This window comes from Pseudopipra pipra, chromosome 12 (genome assembly GCF_036250125.1).
Source record: "Pseudopipra pipra isolate bDixPip1 chromosome 12, bDixPip1.hap1, whole genome shotgun sequence".
In the NCBI taxonomy this organism is placed as follows: Eukaryota; Metazoa; Chordata; class Aves; order Passeriformes; family Pipridae; genus Pseudopipra; species Pseudopipra pipra.
The window spans coordinates 17,586,768-17,600,030 of NC_087560.1; the positions used below are offsets into that span (position 1 = coordinate 17,586,768).

The 13,263-nt window shown below is 43.2% G+C and overlaps 1 protein-coding gene across 4 annotated transcripts in view; it reads right to left on the reverse strand.

Annotated features, from left to right (window-relative positions):
• The window catches only part of IGF1R (insulin like growth factor 1 receptor), a 175,142-nt gene that overhangs the window by 134,122 nt on the left and 27,757 nt on the right, over positions 1 to 13,263 (reverse strand). For all 4 annotated transcript variants that reach the window (XM_064669130.1, XM_064669132.1, XM_064669131.1 and 1 more), the window contains exon 2: positions 9,370 to 9,915. In XM_064669130.1, the coding sequence (XP_064525200.1) occupies positions 9,370 to 9,915 (546 nt within the window). The remainder of the gene's footprint in view (positions 1 to 9,369; positions 9,916 to 13,263) is intronic.

A 13,263-nucleotide genomic window follows, 5' to 3' on the forward strand; every position in this document is an offset into this window, starting at 1 on the left:
TGGGGAGGCACTAATTCCGAAACACCTGCCTTGGTGATAACCGGATTAAAACCTCCAAACTCGCTGCTCTCCCACCAGCCACAGGCTGCCAAGTGACAGCAGTTGTCAATATCGACCAACTGGAGGCCGGGTTTTCCACTAAATCCTAGAGCACTCCTTAAAGAGGATTCCCCACAAAACAGGAAGGGAAAAAAAAATAATTAAAAAACCACCCCAGTTGACAGCTCGGAATTAGTTTAGCCAGAAGTCACAGCTCCTCCCCTGCACGCTTTAAAGGCTGGAGACTGGGAAGGCTCCTATCAGATCCTTCCGAATCCCTCGAAGGGAAGAGATAAAGCCAAATAGAGGCACCCTGGGAGACAGAACTACTCCCTCACTAATCAATGTACTCCCGGCTCTGGAGAGAATGGCTTGAAGGAAGATTCGGGCGCAGAAGCCTGGCAGGGTGGGGAAGAAGACTGGAGCAGCTGGTCTCATTGGGAGAAGAGCCAAGAGGTTTGGGGTTTAGTTTGGGGTTTTTTCCCCTCCTTGTCCCCCCAAAACAGAGGTTCCTTTGGATTAGTTTGGGCAGCATGAAATAAAGTGCCTCAGAATTAAGACTTGTCTGAAATCTAGAGAGAGCCCTTGAGGCCGGTGTGCCAGCCCAGTAATTAACAAACTGAAACACTTTCCTACCTTTTTAAGGCCACAGAAGCAATTCCAACCACAAAACAAGGAGCTGATTTCCCCCTTTGCACCCCTTCATCACCCTCACACATCGTGACCTATTGGAACCACACTTAAAAGCTCGATCCAAGCGCTCAGTGATACATAACTTCCATTTTAGTGAAACAATCCATCTGCTCCATGTGACTCAGAGCCTGCTTTAAGAATGCAATACTGTTTAGGCCAACGGTTGCACCGCACAAAGTGTTTTGTTCACATGCATTCCTTTGGGATGACAGAGCCTATCCAGGGCCCTAACGGTTGGGGCCTGTGGTTTTTTTCCCTCATCCGCTGAATGCTGCAGTGACTAAGCTGACAAAAATTCCTAGCCAATTATAAACCCACTTAAAGAGACAGGCAACCCCCCTGCAACCTCCTCTTGCCATCCTATACGGGAAGTTTCTATACATAGAAAAACATCTCCTTCTCCCAAGGCCCGCGTTGATATAAAAGACTCGCTCCGCGCGCTCAACACTTCAAACATGCTTCCTAAATGGCATCATTTCCCAAAACTATAACCTTTAATCATCCATCTACATCCCTCACGCATCAACCGGGGGGGAAAAAACCCGATTTAAGACAAACAGACCCCATAATTGAGTAAAAAGTTAGAGAAGCCACTACTGGGGGGGCGATGAGTGCGCTGGGAAGAGATGAGTCTGGACAGCTTTGGAGCAGTGTTTATGAAGGAGGGAACACTTAAGAGCCTGTTAACCCAGGGTGTTGCAACCAGGAAAAAACACATCAGGAGGGTCACACTGGTGTACAAAGAAGGTTGATCCACCTCAGAGCATAAGCTGAACTTTAACCGGCAACCACGAGAACTTTGAGTTGCCTCCTGAATCCCTCTGGACGTGCAAATCGGCCACCAAATTCCCAAAAAACCCAGCCTTTCCAAGCAGGATCCTCAAGTCCTGTGCTGAGTTCATTCTCTCCTGCACTGTCAAGGGCTACAGAGACACACTCAGTAATGAGCTGGGGCACAGAGAACTGTACTTTGGGCAGGTAACCAACCACACGTTCACTTTGCCCAGCAAGAAACAGTAAACAAAAAAAAATTGAGAGGATGGTTTCCAGCTTTAAAAAGCACCTCAGACCCTCCCCATTTCATGGTGGGCAAACTCCTTGCTAGCTCATTTTTAGCGCTGGGCTGGGAGCACATGCACATTCCATTCCAAACACTGCAAACTGCACCGGGGAGGGGGAGGAAGAGACAGTCACAACTGAACCAGGCTGAGTTCACCTCCGAAGGAAAAGGCAATTCAACAGTCTGTATTAACATATTATTATCTCAGCATCTTTTTATCAGAAGTTAATTCTCAGAGCCATAAACAGACTTGAGAAGGAAATCCCACTATTAGTGGGAAGGAAGGCTAAACAAAGGCTGTTTCATGACTGCTGAACACTGAAAAACTTGTTTGCCACCTAAAAACAATTTATGAAAACGCTTAAGGACTATTCATTCCTACATTCATGTGTGTTTGGGGAAGGAAAAACAGGAAAAAATGGTTCTTCCTATTCAAAAGTTTTAGAGAATGTGATTCCTATCCAGGATTGAACCTAAGTTTTACCCTTCCTTCCTAGGAAAAGTCAGCTGGCAAGTTCAGTGGCTTGGCTCACACGCCCACCTCCAAACCCCCTTCAGCCTATTTCAGCCAAATTCAACTGCAGGTCAGTCATCACAAGAGATTATTTCTATACATTCCATGGAAATGGACAGCTGGGTGGAGGACAGATCATTTTAGGGCCCCCACCAGGATAAAAACACTGCAGCTCAAGCTCACCCCTCGTTTGACATCCACACGAGCATCACCTGTCAAAACAGAAATCCCCAGGAAAAGCAACAAGCCGCTCCAAGCCGCACTCTTTGCACGGATAAGAGCCACAGGAACTGCAGGGAACACTAAGCCAGGCTGAGTTTGCCTTGTTCCTGCGACATTTGCAAGAGCACAGCAAAAACACAGCTTTCTCCTGGTTTTACACTTGACATTTCCCTGACATTTTCCCCATAACACTGCTAGCTATTCCCAGCTCCCAGCTGTTTTGCAAATTCATCATAAAATTAAAGTCTTACATTAGATCTAATTAACCATCCAATACAATTGTCTATGCTATTATCAAACATTTGTCTAATATGTATCAATGGGACCTGGAAATGCACGTTAAGCACATAAACCAAAGCTTTTGGTTCAAGTTTAGGTGTGTCTTTAATTGCACAGATTTAACGTGGCTCTGCTGCACAGGAAGGTAAACCAAAATATTCTGTACGGAAGGCATCACCCTCACCCTGCTCTGGGATGAAAGTAAGTTGCCAAGAACAGCAAAGCATTGCAGAAGTAAAACCAAAAGTGTTCTGTTTCTGACCCCAGCTAGCACCAGATTATCACATCTCTGAACCATCACTAACACATAGTACTCTGCAAGTACCTTCAGGATGTTACTGAGATTTTAAAGCTTTTTTTTTTTAACTTTGAAATAAATAAACAACATCTTAGAAATTCTCACTGAGTCACACACATCAGCTCCTCTCCCCTCTGCTCCACAACCTCAGGCCCCTTAGGCTACAGAGTCATTCCCTTCTCCCATGAGCCTCCCTACAATGGGAGGTTAGACCAGGACTTCTTTCCAAGCCCTGCACGTTGGAAGGTTGTCACGCACACAGTGGGATATCTGGGGATGCTTTTGGATCTTCCTGTAGGAAGGAGTGGCACTCTTTTTTCTTCCCCACCCTTTAGCACCCAGCATCAGGGAAACAACTGAGGAATTAACACACATGCAACCCAGAAAACCAGGGAATTCCCATTTCCTCCAGTTACATTTCTGCAGTTTTTCTTCTGATGGTGAAATGGTTTCTTGGCAAGAGACAATTCAAGCACATCCATCAGAATGGTCTCCATGTAAAACAGAGTTTATATTACCCAGAGTAACTGGGTACACTCATTTAACCACCCCATCGCTTACAAGGAATGGCAGTGCCACTGAAATCAGAGCAACGTTTACTGGATCATTCCACAACACATGGATTTCCCCTTCCCATCATCAGAAATGACAACAAAAGAAATAAATTTCTCCAGTAGCAGGGAATGTGGCTACACATCACTTGGTGACCAGAAACACCTCTGGATTGACAAAGCAAGTCAAAGAAAGCATAAAATACAATGTCTTAAGATGAAAGTGTGTGTGTTTACCTGTGAGTAGGAAAGACACAAGGAATTTTCAAAACCCTTGAAGACCACTTCAAACTTTTTGTAATTCTTTATTCCAAAACACAGGGAAAATTTCTAATTTTTTTAAAGTATTTTAAAAAGTTTGTTAATCGGGTTTTTTTTTTTTTCCAAGCGTGTAGCAAAGTGTCAGCAGTGGACCAAGTTCACTGCATCGTGTCTCAGTACTGGAAAGTAAAACTCCCAAACTTAAAGACCTCTCAAAACAAACAGTCCTCTACAAACCTTTATGCCAAAAGAAACCAGGAAGCCAAGATGAGTATTCAACATTAGCACTTAGTTTCCAGTGAGTAGTGCAGGCTGCAAGATTCAAGAGATCCTTCCCAGGTTATGGCATTTCACAACAGAACAAAGAAAAATGGCAAGTATACATTTGTTTAATTTTAGCCCTTTTCTCAGAATATAAACCACTGCTACAGTAATTAACTGCAGATTGGCCTAAACTGCTCTGTGGCCATTCCAGCTTACTAATTAAATATGCTCTCACAGCCATAATAAAAATTCTGGGAAACCTCTGGCTGGAGAGCAGACTTCTCAGGAGGGGAGCGAAAGTCAGCAAAAAACTTCATTCAGAAGGAAAACACTAACAAATTTTTTTTAACGTGCTCCAGATTTTTCTAACTCAGTGACACCAACTGTGCCTTTTACAATTATTTTTTTTTTGGTCTGTTTTTTTCCTTTCAGAAGATGTTTATTTGCTGGAGAGTTTGCATACCAACCGAATGCAACCAACAAACAACCTGTCCATTTCAAAATATGGTCAGGTTTTTATGCTACTTATTTTTGTTAAACCAACAAAGGCAGGATTGGTGTTACATAGATCAACTTCACATTAAACCACATCTAATTTGCTTATGAAAGAGTAAAACTGAAAGCATGTTGTGATATACACAATATCTACTATATTTCAGGGTTTAAGGAAAAAAAACAAACAGAAAGTTTAAAGGAAGCAGCAAACAGAAAAAAAAAAAGGCATGCAAATGTAACTTAAAGCAAAATAAGAGTAATTTGATTCAGCATCTCTGGGTCCCAATTTCTTCCCCTCTCCTCGTGTTCACGTGTGTTCAGTATTTCTAAAGGACGGGGGAATACAGTGAATACTCCTCAGAGAGGAGGAAACAAGAAAGAGAGCAGGGGAGGAGAAAAAAGTCCAGCACATGGTTTTCCCCACTAGTCTGCTGAATGAAGAGGGAGCAGATTCCCAGCTGGCACACACTGTGAGCGCTGCACAAGTCAATGGAGCCATGTCAACCGATACCACTCAACTGCATTATCCGCTGAGCTCCGTGTAAACAAACAGGAGCAGATCCCGAATATTTGTGAGAATACATCATGTTACTGTCTCCATATGTTTAAACATTTTAGTAGAAGGCACATATGGACCACTCTTCCCACTCACTGTCATTCCCTCCCTCCCGCTCCTCACACACCGGGTATCTTTTCGGGCCATTGTCAAACCAATTCAGAAAGGAATAGGGATACATTCTCATTAAAAACACTTTGTGCTCAGCTGCCATCTGCTTCTTTATCAGCCTCCAAATCCTCACATGCCTTTGCCATGGTCCTCAGTTTCACACGTTGGGAAGCTGAAGTTTTCTCCTGTTGTTCTGGAAGCAGGGTCTACGTGAGCTATTGTTTCTCACGTCACATTCGTACGTTCTGAACCAAGTGCTCACGGCCCTAATCCATGTTCTCTCTACAAGGCCAATTTACACCTCCTTTTTTTTATGCCAGTGGCAAATCTAATCTTAAAGCTCCCTCATGCACTTCAGATATTCACCATCATTGCTTTTACAGGAAGCATGGCTATTCCACCCCCTTTGGGGAATAGGGGAGCTATAATTTGCTCTCTCACAAGGGCAGAACCCAGACTGTGCTCTCACTGCCTCACACAGAAGCACCAGCTGAACTCAGTATCCCCCTTCCTCACAGATATCTGTGTCCCCCCAGAACCAGATTCCTCATCTTTCTTTTCTCTGAGTATGAAAGGAAGCGTTTCAGCTAATACTTGACAGAGAGCATCTCCAACTTAATTATTTGTCCACTGTCCCCCCAGTTCAGGTGAAGTTTAAAAGACACAACAAAAAAACCCCACCTGAACACCGTATATCACATATACAGCTAACTGCTGGGTTTGCTATTACTTTCCCAAATAAGGAGCTTACCCAGTTCATTTCTTATGGCCCCTGCAATCCCAACAGTGTTTTAGGAAGAGTCAGCTGGACTTGCTTGAAAAAGAGCACAAGGGTTATGGTGGACAAGGGATCTTGAACTTCCAGGCAGGCTTTCAAGGGTATAATTTACAGTTGGTGTGTGCAGGCTTGGAAAGGCCTAGTGACCAAGGGAACAGACCTCAAAACTTAGTCATCAGTAAGAGGAATATAGAAAACAACCCAAGTTTTCTTTACAGCAGACCACTGGACAGGCAAAGCAAATGCGTCATCAGACACAGTTTTTCTGGTTCTCACACCAATCCCTGAGCAAGGTGCAGGCAGCTTCCAGAAGCCTCTCCAGCAGTCACAACTGCCAGAAAAAAAAAACAAAACACAGAAGGCCATAATCTTATTTGTCTGTCTGGCCGCTCAGTTTTTGTCTTTTCCGTCTCCACCTGTGCCCCAAAGCACAACTCCTGCTGCAAACAAACAACTTCAGTCCTCTCCTTTTATCTTGAAGGGTTCTTCTACGTGGACCTGCAGCTCCAGGGAGGTACAGCTGGTATTTGATACACCAAAACAAAAGTAGGTGCAAGTCAGAGAGATGAGAGCGTGCCAAGCCCAACACAACGTGCTGCAGCTCCAAAGAGAGCAAACTAGTATTGCTGCTGCCTTGGGGCACTCCAAGGTAAAGGAATGTACACTACACAGAAACCAGGGCAACCAAACTGGCAGCGAAGCCGCTGACGCTTTATGCTCAACCTTAAATATAAAAAACAAATTGAAGTTACAGTTGCTTTGTGGCTCGCTCTTCTACACAAATGTCCATGGATTATTTTATGTCAAACACAGCGTATCCTTCCCTCCCTCCTCCCTCCACATTGTTCCTGCACAAGTTATATTGAAGGAAGCACAAGCTTCTTCCTTCGTTTGTGAGCGAGAAAAAGAAGGAAAAAACCAACTTCCACTCAACAGCAAAATTAAACAGAAGCCAGGCTACTTAAAGTACCGAGTGTTCCCACACAGCATTTACCCGCCAACTTCAGATCTTTCAGCGTAAAAACCTAAACAAGGACAAGAGAGATTTAATACACACTCCTCCACAGAGCCAGAGCAAAGGAAAATAAAAAGGCATGGAGGAACCCTGAGTGACAGACAACATTTTCAGCTTAACATGACTGTGACGCACAAGGAGAATGTCAGGGTTAAATTAGATACTACACTAGAAAAATATTCCCTGGAAAATAACAGAGGTGTCAGATCTCTACTGGTAGGAAAATGCAGACTGAAACACTCAGGAAGTGACAAGTCCTTGCTTCTATTCTTTTTCGTGTCTGGGGTGATTTTGTACTGCAAGAGTCCTCTCCAGATCAGGAGTTCAGTGCCAAAGCACCCAAGCAATCTAACAGGAGAGACAAAAAGCTTCCTTTGGAGCAACTGCACATTTATACCTCCCTTCTTTTCCTTCAGAACAGGAGTACTTTGGGGTTGTTTTCTTTTTTAGATGAATGGCTAGCAAATTTGAAGCCCTCTTCCTCCAAGTCAGTGGCTTATCACAACAAACAAATTAAAATAGGTCCAAATTTTCTCACTCCTTTTATTGATTAGAACTTGATCATTTCTTTATATGCTCTGCACCCTAAGATACTCTAAACCTGATGGTTTCTTCCACAGTGTAATGCTCATAACAAGCCTTTCAAGGCTCGTTTCCAATACTTGCTTTCTTCTTCACAATCTCCCACGAAAGGAGATGAAAGCATATAGGGGGGAAAAAAAAAATGTTATCTACACCCTTGCCTTCAAAGTCTTGCTATCACAGTCTAACTATGACCTCATTTTATTTAAACAGATTTCTTCTCATGTGCATTTGGGATCCAAATTATTTTAACATTCCCCTAGAAGCCAAAAGGGGTTTTTTGCACATTACTTGTCTACTCCAAAGAGCCAGAGCACACAACAGAAAGCAAGTAAGTCGTTGTATCTCATTAAATACGCTCTGGTTACATCCATTCAAACCACTGAAGGCACCGAGGTTGCACAGGAATCACCTTGGTCACCCTCTGCAGACAGAGTTAGTCTGTTAATGAAGACATAAATTTGGCCTGAGGAAGCCTAACGTTTCACAACAACACTCCCCTCACCCTGGACAAAGCACAAAGTCTCCCAGTAACAGGCTGAGGGGGTTTTCTTGCCTTTGTTTAAAAAACGAACTTTATTTCCTGTAAGTATTGATAAAAGCACATACTCCAAATGCCTTTTTCCGGAGGTATTTTTGGCATGTGTTGACTGAAACTGCCCTACAAGCTGCTCTAATTGCAGTTCTAATTGAGCATGAGGAGGGCTTCACAAGCAACTGATGAGCCACTTTAGAAAAATCAACATCCCCAAATGAAGGTAACCTGAATTATACTGGTCCTGTTTTCTCTCACACTGTGGTGTTTCCTGTCACTATGGTAGCTTTGGTCAAGATGCCATGTGGAATTTAGGCACAGTGACGACTGCTTGTAATTAAGCCCTCCTGCTACTGCAGGGCTCAGCTTTCCTAAAGTTCCAGGATGAACTCAAAAAGCCTGCCATGGAATCGTGTTATCTGAGTAAACTATGTGCTTGTTTACTCTATTTTTAAAAAGCGAGAAGAGATCAGGTTTTGTTTTTGCTAATACTTTGCTATCAGAAAGACAAGTACAAAACAGGCAGGGATGATTTTGTCAGGAGCCACGATGTCCACTGACTCTTTGACTCTGCAGACTGTACTGCACAAACTGATGCCAGTAAACAAGTTCTTAGGTACAGAATTTACCATTACAGGGATTTCAGAGGGTGCATCCAAGGGAAGCAAAGAACAGTCAGAGTAAGTCCAGTCAACAGCTTCATTACAGCAATGGCTCTGGCACGCACAGAATGTCCCTCTAGCAAGGAGGTGATGGCACTTGATGGCCACCTCCTGCCAGAGTCCTCAAGGGAGCTAAAACTGGCTCCAGCTTTGCTATAATGGCTTTAGTTCTATACTTACACTTTTCATCTTTTCCACAGAGAATTAATTCAGGGAGTTTGTTGGGTTTGGGGTTTACAGTGGTTGATTTGTTTTGTTTTGCTTTTTAAACCAAGTCAGATGAGCCTTTACTGGTTGGGGAGGAATCTATTTGTGTGGTAACTGGGTAGCTCATGTTAACTATACACAGCTAGAGCAAAAGTTTCAGTTGCTAAAGAGTTCAAAATAAACCCACAAAATTAAACCTTCACTTCAAGGAGAGGTAACAAAAACACAGTAGCTACTGAGATCTTACTTTTCTGGCAGTGGTTGGTGGTCCAGCAGCGGTAGTTGTACTCATTGTTAATGGATGTCTTCTCGCACAGCGGCTTCTCTTCCATCGTTCCCGGGCACAAGTCCCCACATTCCTTTGGAGGTTTATTCCCAACGATGTAGTTGTTGGACACCGCATCCAGGATGAGAGACCAGTCCACCGTGGAGAGGTAACACAGGTCCGAGTTCTTCTCGATGCGAATGGCGCCGCGGGTGATGTTCCTCAGGTTGTGGAGCCCGATCTCTTTGAGGTTTGTCATTTCAAAGATCACCAAGGCATAGTTGTAGAAGAGGTTCCTGCCACGGATGACGGTGAGGTTGGGGAAGAGATCACTGAGGCTTTCCAGGCCCGCCACGCGGAACAGCAGCAGGTAGTCCGTGATGACGGTGAGCTTCGGGAAGCGGAAGCTGCGATAATCCTCTGCCTTGGAGATGAGCAGGATCTGCAGGAAGCCCTCGATCACCGTGCAGTTCTCCAGGCGCTTGAGCTCGTGGATATCATTGCGAATGTCGACGTTTGGCCCGCAAACTGGGAAGGTAAGAGGAGAAAGAAAAGTGGGTAAATAAGGCATTTCCAAGCCTTTCTGAAACTGGAACACAAGCGGGATGTTCCGGTGGCCAGAAAATTTTTAACTTCTTAATTAGGTTGCGGTGTTAAAATAGAACCCGAGTGCTTGATTTACACCTGCACCTAACCTATCACCACAAGCACTGCCAGGAGCAGCACAGGGATGGCAGCTCCCTCTGTGTCCCACAGCACACACAGAAATGCTGCTTTATGGCTGCTGTTGACAAGAGCTGCACTGAGGAACACAAAGACAAACCAAATGCATCTGCACACTGCTCCAAATCAGATCATGGCTCCTGTGGCCTGAGCAGGGCTGCAGCCACATCACTGCAAACAGAACAGGTAATACACAAGGTGGTTCACTGGCCATTACACTGCTAATCTACTCCCCACCCCCCTTCAGACACAAAGGGGACACTTCCCACAAAGTTACAACTTAAGCCTCCAATCACTCTTTCTTCCCAGAGTCACGAGCCAAGCGAGCCCTAATTCTTGGAATACTAGTCCTGCTACAATACTAGCTCCATGGAAAGCTGGTCAGCACTTCCTGCACTGGGACTGGGAAGAAAACAAAGTGCTTGGACTTGTAGCAATGCACTGAATTCCTGTTTGCATGTTCCCGTAAACCAAGTTTCACTAATTTTGGCACCAACATATAAAAAGGCTTCTTGAGTTCTAAGAAACACAGGATAAATTTGTTTACAAGAACACACAGCATCACAGTGAGGAATTTCCCCTTGAAAACAGCAGACTGAACTCAGTGAACTCTCCAGAAAACAATGGCCAAAAGGATTTATTCCCTAATAAATCTATATATTAGGTCTTTCCACATTAGACACATATCACAATAACAATGTTAAAGGGGCTGGAAGAAGTGTGTACTAATAATGTAATAATTAGACACATAAACTGCACTTTGATGTAAAACAAAGAACTACAGAGTGTAGAGAGCTGTTGTTCTTCAAAACCCTCAGAGCCGGCCTTCTATGGAAAACATGGATAAAAAGATTCCCCATAATAGATACTAAGTTGCTTGTAAGCAAACAAAGCAAAAAGCCAATTTATTTAAGCAACCCAAAACTCAAATAAACCCGAAGCAATTCAATTTTGTGGAAAGGTTCTCTTTTAATGCACGCTAGGCTTAATTATTTTAACAACATCTTTTCCTCAGACAAGGAAAAGGTCTAAACAAGCACTGGAGCCAAAAAACTTAAATTCTAACCCAGACAAATTGTCCAGAGATTCAGAAATTGCGCTCACAATAGAAAGCAGCCCTTCCATCCCACAACACTTATCTAAGGCTAATAACTTAAGCTAACAAAGGATCCAGAACATGAGCAAGCTAAAACCACAGCAACTCTAATACCCAACAAGGACTTAAAGACTTCTAAGTCTTTAAAAGACTAAAGGACTTTCTGGTTAGTGGGACAACATAAAAAATAAAATAGGGCGAAATCTTTGTTAGGAAACAGATGTTTCTACACAAACTATTACCTAATCTTCCTTCTGTAAAGATTCAAGCTGAAAGCAGAGGCTATTAAATGTGACTTGCTGCACTGAAGCAAGTATTTGCAAGAAAGTTCATTCCCTAGACCTTTAAAAAGAAAGAATAAACAACAAAACTAACGTACCAACAGTAACACTTGGTCACCATGTCCAGTGAGACAGGAAATCCCCATTTGAGCACATACTGATTGCCAAAAAATGGCATGCTACTGCCTGGAATATGGGGGTCAAGGCTTGAACAACTTCAGGAAAGCACTTAAAGGAGTGACTGGGTTGGTATTACCCAGCTCTAGAAGCCAGATGGAAGAGGGGGAGTTTAAAGAGCTCCAAGACAGTAGATCTGGTAAGAGATGCACTGGTCAGCGCAGAAGTGATGCCTCTCTCTCCTGAATCTGTAGGAAAGGCAACCTCATCCCAGATTTAATTCCATCAATGAGCTGCTCCCCACATCTTGCTCCCAACTTCTGAAATTGTCTTCCAAAGCCAACATCCACCATCCCTCCAGCCACCCCCAGGGACAGAGCCCTCAGCCCAAGGCACAGCCCAGCAAGGACACGGCCATGTTGACACTCCCACACTGGGCTCCTCTTGCTTTAAAAAGGCAAGTTGGAACACACAGAGTTTTTCCCATTAAACCATTTTGGTTTCTGTCTCTACCTGCTGGCAGGACAAGGGGAACGTCGCAGCTCCTGCCGCAGCAAAGCAAAAGGAGAGAAATTTATTTTCCTGCCATAAAAGTTTAGAAAGCCTAACTGCTCCAAGCCCTTTATTTTGTTAAAGAAATAAAATTTGCACTTGTGCTGACATTTTGCAGGCAAGGTTCCAGAGTGATGGGTTTAAAAACAGCTGAGTTACAATACCCTAAAGAACAATTTGTAAGAGAAATGGCAGCAACGTTAACTAAAGCATTATATATCTGTTCATGTCTCTGTTTGAGGCTGGGCTTTCAAAGTCATACTGCTTTTAGCTTTATGATTGTTTCAGCTTGAAAGTTACTTAATTTGAGCTATTTAATGCTTTTTATAAATCAGGGAAATTTCTAGAGCTTCATGGCAAAAGTTTGCACTCGCTTGCCTCAGTTATGAAACCTCATCCCCTTAATATGGAGAAGGATGAAGTCCAAAGGGGTCCAACGCTGGGAACTGACCACAGATGAGCAGCTGCTGATGTTTTGATTTAAGAACTTATTAGTTCATTAGTTCATGAAGTGAGTTATGTTTTGCAGAACTCCACATATATAATGAGAACTGCAGAGACCCAAACGTGAAACAGGACAAGCATCTTGGTCCATCCCGACATTTGGGAAATACAGTTCCCATTAAAGCATTATTTTTTTTTTAAAGAAATGTCTTTTAAGTTCACATTGTTCACCAGAGTTAATTATACCACAATATATCATCTTTTTCTCACGTTTTTCTCGCTGCCCTGAAAAGGATTATATGAAAAACAAATTAATCAGAGCTCAAAGTCAATTCCAATTTCCATCTGGCTGTGCTGTGTTTTCTTTGGATCCCATTTTAGAGAAAGCCTATATGGACTTACAATATAAACTGGTCTGTAAGACACAATGAAGTGCACTGAAAATGCTCTTTAGAGCATTTATACTCCATTTAACAGTTTTGGATATCCCAGCTTAGAGAACTTTTTTATATGACTGGGATAACTGGCCTTTGTTTCGTGTTCAGTTCAGAACTGGAAATTAACTATGATGTATTTATTTTGCTCACTAACAGAAAATAAAAATGCAACAGCTGTTTATTACCCTGCCCCACTAGTTCTGGGCAGATTATAAACACCCAGGAT